This window comes from Cyanistes caeruleus, chromosome 2, assembly GCF_971803275.1.
Source record: "Cyanistes caeruleus chromosome 2, bCyaCae1.hap1.1, whole genome shotgun sequence".
Lineage (NCBI taxonomy): Eukaryota > Metazoa > Chordata > Aves > Passeriformes > Paridae > Cyanistes > Cyanistes caeruleus.
The window spans coordinates 25,357,779-25,367,441 of NC_141702.1; the positions used below are offsets into that span (position 1 = coordinate 25,357,779).

At 36.9% G+C, this 9,663-nt stretch overlaps 1 protein-coding gene across 1 annotated transcript in view; it reads left to right on the top strand.

Annotated features, from left to right (window-relative positions):
* The window catches only part of PRIM2 (DNA primase subunit 2), a 91,282-nt gene extending 85,998 nt beyond the window's left edge, over positions 1-5,284 (top strand). Inside the window, exons 12-13 of the mRNA XM_023922442.2 lie at positions 277-345; positions 4,691-5,284. Of these exons, the coding sequence (XP_023778210.2) occupies positions 277-345; positions 4,691-4,918 (297 nt within the window). The 3' untranslated portion in view covers positions 4,919-5,284. The remainder of the gene's footprint in view (positions 1-276; positions 346-4,690) is intronic.
* The last annotated feature ends 4,379 nt before the right edge of the window (positions 5,285-9,663 follow it).

A 9,663-nucleotide genomic window follows, 5' to 3' on the forward strand; every position in this document is an offset into this window, starting at 1 on the left:
TAACTGTCACAATTATATTACCAAAATATAGATTCAACTTATTCTTGAAGTTAAGAATATTGAAATTACATTTTAAGGGTGAGGTATACCTTCTTGTGGTTTTATCTTCTTTTTAACCTAGCCAGGGCATTTTAAATTGTCATTTATTAGTAAGATTCACAGGTGTCATGTGCTGCAAATGTCCATGAGCTGTTGTGCAAGGCTGTCATGGAATACCTTGTTGAAAGTATCAATGAGTTACTTGTGAATCTGTCACATTTCTCTGCCCCCACTTAGGTCCTGGAGCTGGTGAAGGGCATGCATTACCAACTGGCCTGTCAGAAGTACTTCGAGTTGACACATGATGTGAGTAGCTAGTATTCTTTGTTCAGCTCTTATCACCCACTTTGCCTTGAGGAAGACCTTGGAAATCATGAATGAAGCCCAGAGACTATTTTCAGTTTGGCCATCCATCATTAGCTGTTTTGCCTTGCTAGTTTTCTTTTCAGTAATTTCAAATATTCTTTTGTAGTTTTCTGCATTTATATGTTGATGTTATGAATACCCTCAACATTACTAGATGTGGTAAAATATTATACTGTCCTCCTGAAAAGGTCAATATTGTTGAATCTTATATATTTCAAGTCATTTAGCTTTTTCAGTATCCTGCTTTTAATCAAATCTCTAGGCTTTAATACATTGAGCAAGTTTGATGTGTTTAGATACATCTTAAATAAAGTATCTAAAACCTCTTAATTTAATATCCCAGCATCTGCATGGTTCCTATTTTTAATTTTTAGTTATATTTTTTCACATTGTAGTCATGCAATTATTTTTTTAAAATCAAGATGAGCATTTGCAGAGCTTTCCCATTTGCTTAATTGTAAGCAAAGTTATTTTAAAATTTTTCTCCAAAAATTTTTGAATCAAAAAATGGTCACACTCCCATCTCCTGTGTGATTTCTTGATTCAAAGAAGCAACTTTAGCACTGGTTCAAGATTCCTTGTCATCAAAAAAACCCCCAGTGAAGCACAGCACTTCTTTCAGCTTAATTCTCTCCACAAACCAAAAAAATGGAAACATCCCTTTCAAACAGCAGACAATGGAACAGCCTTATTAAGGATATGGATGAGCATTAGATGGCCCACCCAGAGGCATTTACCACTGACTTTCCTGTTCTTACCAGTTTTCACAACTGATTTACAAGGAGCTGTTTGTCTTCACATATTTCCAGCAGTCATATGTATGAATGTAAAGCAAAGGTGTACCCTGAGCCTGTGTCTAGTGTTCTTCTGGCAGTTGTATTTTGAGAGGAACACTTTGTTTTATGATCTTAGAAAATGTGAAAACAAGTCTAACAGTCTGGAAGGAAATTCAAAATAACATACAATTTAAAATTTAGGTAACACTTGCTCTGTGTAAGCTCATGTCAGTAGAAATAATATTTTCTCAAGATGACTATAGACCCTGAGGTCAATATTCATCAAAAGACAAATCAGTACTGTGCATTTTAGGAAAGCTGTCTTTCCATTCTTCTATAGGAAATTCCAGAAAAGCATTGTTTTTTATCAATTTTGTGGTAATATAAATATCTGTCTTTGCTGCTTACACTCACAATCTTTCTGCTTTGCTATTTATACTGTTTCGGTGAGAGAAAACAGAATACAAGGACACTGTAGTTTGAATGGCACATGATGGCAATTTTTTTTACAGCATTTAGCTGCTCAACTTGTTACCAGCCTGCTTGGACTGATTTTTCTGTTCTACAGCTATATGCTTTATTAATTTTTAGTATTTTTCTATGTGTCTCTGGAGCTGGTTACCTTTACTTTCAGTCAAACCTTTGCTTTCCTGTGTGTCACCTTTCAGTGAAGGAAATTTCAGGAGAATTAGCGTAACTTTGATCGTTTCTTTGAGTGGGGGAACAATCTTAAGTAAAATTTTTGTAGAAGTAATGGACTTGCTCACATGGAGAATTGTAACTTAAATCATGTAAAAAATTTGCCAAGAAAGTGTTTGGTAAGTGTTGGGAAGAGCTGTTGGTGTTGCCTCAATTTTTAAAAGTTACGGTGTATGTGGGAAAGGTTGTCTGTGAATGACTTTGTAACAGAGACTTGTTAAAGATTTTATTTCTCTAAGTTCACAGGGTCAGCTTCAGTACTCTAGTGCTTGGCACCAAGACTGTGCTAGTACATGCAGCTGGACTAGAGTGAGAATGATTAGAAACATTTTTTGGGGGGTGGGTGACGGGGGTTGTGTCCTTGCACTTCACTGCTACTGGTTCAAATAGCATGGGCTAAGAAAAAAAGCTGATGCTCTGTGTATTCTGTGTAATCTGGGTTTATTAACTTCAGTGCTCCTCTCCTGAGCTTTGGTTTCACTTTTTCACAGCCACAGAACAAAAGCAGACATCATTTCTGTGGTCCAGTGCATTGCCTTCAGGCAGGAGCTAAGATGCACATATGCTATTTGCTCACTCTTCAATAAGTGTGCAAAAGGAAAGCTGTAGCACCATGACTGCTCCACGTGATTTTTCTGTAATATCAGCTGTAGCATTATCAGCTGTCATTTTAAAAGTTCTTGGTTAAAACCCAAAGATGTTATGGCTTCAAAATTATTTTTTCAGGATTTTCAAAACAATATTTGCTATAGTAGGGATCCAAAAAAAGTCTTGTGTGGGCATCACCTACTTAGATGGATTATACAGTTGTGTCTGAAGTAGCAGACACACAACTTTTTTCTTGGTTAAAAGCTTAAAGTTTTGACTGCCCAGAAAATGCAATTTTCTTTGGGTTTGGTGGATTCCAGATAGATTTACCAGTGTGAACTGGCAAAACTGTTAGAGAAATCTACTTCCTCTATTTCCTGTTGTAAGTCTCAGCTAACTTCCATCTAAATTAATGATGAGGCTTTTAAAATTAATGTGCTTTGGTCTATATTACTTAAAAACGTTGTAAAACTTGTGTAAAGTTGTGTGAGCAGTCTAATGTAAAAAAATACTTCCATTTTTGTGCTCAAATTTCTTGTGAATCCAGCCAGAGCAGAATATTTTTATTCAGAGAAATGATTACTGAACCCTGTTGAAAATTACAGAGAATAGAATTCTTTCTATATCACTGTATCACAAATTAAGATAGTGAAAAAATCTTGCCCTTTCTCTTTTAAGGCTCTCACAAAAAGTTGATGGTTTGAATGGGTGCAATTCTTTTAATTAAGAGTTATTTAAGCTTCATCTGATAGAGTTTTATTTAAGGGCCATTCAAGTTTGAAAAGGAAAAAATGGTACATGGAATCATACAGTTTTAACTAACAACCCGTAAATAGCTTTTAAAAACCCTCAAATTGAAACTCACAAATACCATCAATCACCTCTGAAAACACAGTTTTAGGCTCCATTCCTACAATGAGCTGCTTCTACAGCTTATTCCAGACTGTTAGGGATAGAAGAGTTTAGAATAAAATTAAGATTACAAAGTGACTCTTAAACTGGTCTGAAGAGAACTAAGATTTTAAGGTTAAAAGAACCAGAGCTCATTAAGAGCTTCTAAATGGAAAGCCAGTTTTTCACTATATCACTTCTTTTTAAGCCTCTTTTCTGTAAAGAAGTAATTTATTTCTGGTGTAATGAAAATAGGAGCATGGATGAAAGCTGGCTGGATGAAAATCATCCAGATAAGACTAAAATCAAATTCAGTGATGACTTTGGGTTAAATTTTTGGGTTGTTTTTTTTTTTTCATTATGCCTTTGAGTACTAAATTAGAGTGCTGGGACTGTTATTTACTTTTAAGATTTTTCAAGCAAGGTCACTCACTACAGTCTGAATTAGATTTTGTTATCCATGTCACCATTTTCTAATGGAGCTAAGCTAGGCAGTGGTAATGCATTTAATCAGGGTTCTATTTAGAGCACACACTGATCCTCTGCTTTATGATTATTCACAAGTGGCTGAAATTTAAATTGATGGGGCTTGGCATATTAAATTAGCCCCAGGATGTCCTCAGGAGAATCTATGTGTGTGCAAAGTTACTTATGCCTGAATTGGCCCCTCCTTTCAGGGGAAAAAAGCAATGTTGTGGGAGCAGAAATTTACAGGTATATGACTCTTAGTCTTCCATGGTGTGTTGTACCCCATGTTTAGCAAGTCTTCCAATGTATTTTAAAAGCAGTATTTAAATAAAATGTTCCTAGAAGTCACATGAACTTGACAGGCAGATGAAAGGTGCAGGTTGCCTTGGAGGTGAAAGCACTTTCTGAAGTAAGCATTTCCAACTTCTGAGCCTCCCAAAAGAAATACAAAAGTTATAACTCTGTTCTGTCTATACATCAGAATAGCTTCCTTTTAAAGCTGAAAGCTTTGTTGATTTGAAATATTTGATAAGCATTGATTAAATGTTCATTTATCCAATAATTCCAGAGCTGAAAGAATGCACCTGCTAAGTAAAAAGTAGTAATATGAATGTGCTGCACCTTATTCTAGTTTTAAGGGGTAGGTTCAATAGTCCTACATCTCTAAAGAGATTTCTTTTACTTTTGTGTTTTTAGATGTTTTGGGGTAGTATTTTTCTTTATTATGTTAAGACAGTGAAATAACACTGTCTCGTTCCAACAAAATTGGAACTTAATTGTTAGTTAATCTGTTCTTGAATATGAAAAAGATGATTTTTAAAAATAAGTGTAATAACTTGGTGTTCCTTTCCTTTTATGTGCAGGTTGATGACATTGGGTTTTCTTTGAATCATCCTAATCAGTACTTCACAGAGAGTCAGAAGCTGTTAAATGGTGGTAGAGAAGTGAAGAAGGAATCCAGTAACTTGGGAAACGTTCAACAAAAAAATAATAGTCAGGAAAGCATAAATTCAAGTTCTACTCCCACCTCTTCAAATGCAAAAGCTGATACAGAACTGGAAGGACTGGAAGCATACTTCACTGAAGACTAAGCAGCTGTGTTATTTGTGTTATTTTTTTCTTTCTTTCATTCTTTCCCTTCTCTAGCTGGATTTTTCCCTATATTGAGGAATATGCACTTCACCACCTGGAAGACAGAAGCATTTAGTGCTCTGAGTAGGCTAAAAAAAAAAGAAAGATTAATATTAAAGTTGTAATTGCATCCAGTATTTATTCTTACTGCCTTAGGAAGCTGTTTTATAGTGTGTGTTTAAGGATGGGAAATGAAACTGTCTTCACAATTATTTGGTAATTTTTGTCTGACTTACCTTTTTTGGTTTTCTTCAAAAAGATATTTTTATCCTCTTTTGTGATCACTTTTCTATGTATTGTCTTAATAAAAAGATTGCAAAGCAAAAGTTTTCTGTATTTTCTTTTTAGCTATATTGGAATGGTAATTAAGTTGGAGCTCTTATGATCAAAATTACCCTCTGGAGGAGTCTGTCTGTCTCCTCTATATGATGAGCTGAGGGAAATCAGCTTCCTAATTTGTACCTTGACACTAAATTTAGAGAGCTGGTTTTGATACTTGGAAGAGAACATAATCAGAGTTTAGACACCTGTATGTAAGAAAGTAATAAAGAAAAGATATTCTACCAACTGACTCATCATGAAGAAGCTAAAAGCTTATTAACATATATTTCTTTTAAAGTTTCCTCAATGTCTGACTGTGGTTGGAGCCTCCCGTGTCCTGCTAAGTTAAGCAGCCGTGTAAATGAAGCTTTGAGTCACCTAAATTCCACCCATTCTCCCAAAGCCCAGGTTGCCCAACACAAAAAGTGCTTTCAGTCCAGCAGCAACCATCATGCGGTGGATGGGGGCTCCAAGCAGAGATGGTGTTTTCTAGCACGCTGTTTTGGATTTAAAAGACTTCACTTTTATTGTACCTGATGCTTAAGGAGTTTCAAGACAACATTATGCCCTTCCTGGAGGCTGACCTTGCTATCAGGGCAGCTTTTAACCACATAAACAAAGTACTGTCATTGCAAGGGCCTTGCACCAACTCTGTGGGGCCTGGACGGGAAGACTCCCTGTCCTCCATTTCTCTGAGCTTGCCTTGCCCCACCTGAAGCTTTGTTTTAGCTGTAGCTTTGTCTCTCAAATGACAGCCTTGCTTTGCACAGTTGTGTGCTGTGATGCCTATGTTTATCATCGTTCTGATATAATTCTGTGGCTCATGGCTAGGAAGTAGTAAGTAGTTACTTTGTATAGAATTAATTCATCTCTGAATTTAGGTGCCAGAGTCTCCACGGATATAAATAAATCATCCAAGTGCTAAGCACTATGCAAGGATGGTTTCTCCTGTTGTTTAAGCTCCTGGCATCACCCCATCTGATGTGTGGAAGTCCATGGGATGTAATAGATGGTTAAAAAATTGGGGGTTTTGAAGTTTCTTTGGCAGTGGTAACTGTCCTCTGATTTAATGTTACTGAATACCTGAGGTGGGGGTGCCTAGATGGACATCATGGGTTCTTTGAATAGAAGTGAAACTCTTTCAGACATGCTGTGAGATTTATGGTCTTAAGTGAAACATCTGGGAGTAGAATGATGTCATCAAGGCAGGTGGATGCAGGTGATCCAAGGAAAAATGTAATTTCTGGTTCAGCCGTAACTTGCTCACATGGACATTAAACTTCAGCTCTTTCTTTCTGAGCTTCACTTGGGCTTTGAAATCTATGTTGGTAATGGGCTGTTTGTACACAAATTCTGTAGTGGATTGCTACATTAGTTTTAGAAATTCAAGTGAAATTTTTTGAAAAATAAGTCTACATTACAACGAAGATAATATAACCACACAAATCCTCTGAATGAAGAAATCTTAAGTGCAAGAAACAAGGGTATGGGGCAAAGCCTTTGTGCTTTATTGGCTTACTTTGTTATTGTGGTTTTACATCACTTGATAAATAGCATTACAAATGGCCTTAAACTACATTTTCCTTCCTTTTATTAGTCAGGAGGGCTATAATTAAGTGGCAGAAAAATGTACAGATTACGGCATACAGTTGCAAGTAACTAACAAAAGATTGAAATTAATGCTTTCATTGTTATTTGAAGAAAATGGCAATTTACTTCCATATTTCACACACTTTGACTGTTTTGTGTTTCCTTTGAAAGCTGAATATTTTGAAAATGATGATATGGAAAAATCTAAAAGAGAAGCCTCCTTGTGAGCTGTTGGCCACTGAGGGGCTTAAAACTTGTACTGCTTTGTAAATTCAGTAAGAATCACTTGTCCTAAGGTTAAGGAGCTGTTTGAGATTAGAAAGGCAGAATCACTGACAATATGGAAATCATTCATTTGAAAACATTTCCTGTGTTGTAGTAGTGCTATTAAAGTTATACTTAGGAAATAAGGATACTGAAAATAAAAGACACCCTGATAGAATTATGTGGAAGTCAAAAATAGCAACAAACCAAATTACCAGATAAACCAATAACCAGAGTCCCTCAAAATTCCAATTCCTGTTTTACAAGTTGGAAACAAAATGTGTTTCTGCAGTAAAGCATTTCAGATGGATCTCTTTGCAAGTATCAACTCTTCTAAGAGGGTCTTTAAAGTGAATTATATTTTGCTACTTGAATAAAAACAAGACAAACACCTAAAATTTGGAATTGTGCTGTAGAAGACACTTCAGTATTCTGCATCAGTAAAGGAGATACTAAGATAATACTTGATTGCATTTCTTGTTGCATTTTGACAGAACATAGCCCTGTGCAGCAGCCATGCTGATGTAGGAAGTAGTTTTCTTTCCATCCAACATCTGATCTCAAATGTACCACAGTTCAGTTTGGAGCTGGATGTTTCAAAAGGAATGCTGGCCCAAAGCTTGTGAGGTGCTAGCATCAAAGACAATAAAACATTCTCTGACTTCAAAGCCTTTCAAGATGTAATGTTGAAGAACAGTTGGGTGTTCAGCAGAAGGAAGGGTGAGGAGCTCCCAAGCTGAGTGTGGCTCTAAGTGCTCTGCTGAGGTGAGGAGTGCTGCCCTGGCAAGGGGAATGGCAGGAGCTGCCACCACCGTCACCGTAGGAGCTGATCCACGCGGCCGTGCGCCTGGTGCTGAGTGAGCTGCGTTCCTCCTCTCCGTGTTCTGGGAGGTTTACTTCAGGCTAGTTTTTGTCTTGCACTGTGGCTGGAGCAGTCAGTAGCAGGTAGAGAAATGTGAAGAATGTGCCTTTTTTGTGAATTTCTTCCAGAAGGGGCAGCGTGACCCAAAGCAGAGCAAATGGAGGTAGCTTGAGAGCTTGCCTTGAAAATGGTGAACATTTCAGACAGTCCTAAATCCATGTAATTTATCTTGGTTTTGGCTGGGATAGAGTCAGTTTTCTTCCTGTAGCTGTTACTGTGCTGTGTTTTGGACGCAATATGAGAATAATGTTGATAACACACTGATGTTTTAATTGTTGCTGAGCAGGGTGGACTCTAAATCAAGGACTTTTCAGTGTTCCATGCTCTGCCAGTGAGCAGCTGCATAAGAAACCGTGAGGAAGCACAATTAGGACAGCTGACCCAGACTGGCCAGAGGGATATTCCATACTGCAGAATGTCATGGTCAGTGTATAAACTGAGGGGAGCTATTTGAGAGTCACCAATTGCTTCTCAGACAGGCTGAGCACCAGTCAGTGTGTGGTGAACAGTTGTGTTGTGCATCGCTTCTTTCTCTTGGGTTTTATTCCTCTCTGTCCTTTTCATTACTATTATTATAATAATAGTTTTTTAAATTTTTGTTTCACTTATTAAACAGTTCTTATCTCAACCCATGAGGCGTGGGATTTTTTTGTTTTCAGTGGGGTTTTTTTATTGTTTTTGTTTTTGTTATGTTTTTATTTTGGGGATTTTTTTGCTTTGATTCTCGCCCCTTCCCCTCATCCCTCCCCAAGAGTCTGTGGTGTGTGTGAGCTTTCAGGTGAGCTTACTGATTGCAAGCAATTAGAGATGGTTTCCTTGTTTTCCCCAAGTACATACCAGGGAAATCCAGTGAATTACAGATGGAAAGATGTATTTAAGGTCTCCATATTTCAGTAGTTCTTTTGGGTGTATTTTGCATCATGATACTTCAGTTGTTATTTTTTTTAAAGCATATATAACATATTCTAAAATCCATATCCATTTGAAGTCCTTTAAAAACCCACAGAAGAATAATCTTTTTTTTTTTTTTTCTGCTTGTACTCATGAAGTACTCTTGGTAATGGTATTATCTCAACATCATAACTTCTAGCTGTGGTATCTAATTGACAGAAAACTAAAGACTTTCACCCTTTAGCACACTTATTTGCTGAGATTTGTTTAAATCCCTCAAATGTTGAAGGGTTTATGGTGTTTGAATTGGACAAAGGTTATGATCAATGGGTGTAATTCAATCCCACAAGGAACCTGAAGTGTTTATATAGGTAAATGGATTGGAAAACAGGTATAGAAGTGGTTGGGATAATGTCAAGAGTGAATTATAGCTGTGAAATATTGGGAATATACACCTAAATATAAATATAAAATCCTAACTTATTAACAGAGGAAGCACTGGAAGCCTTTAGAAGTGGGTTAGGATGGGTGAAAAGTGGATCAGTAGCTGGAGATTGGAAGGTGTTATCAGTGTATATCAGTTGGGGGAGAGCAGGACTGGGTGATTAGGCTGCAAAAAAACAAAGGTGTATGAACTCTGAATTTCTCTTAGGATAAAAATTACAACCACAATGAAAGCATCATGAGAAGCTGTGTTTCTAGCTGGAAGTTTTCAGC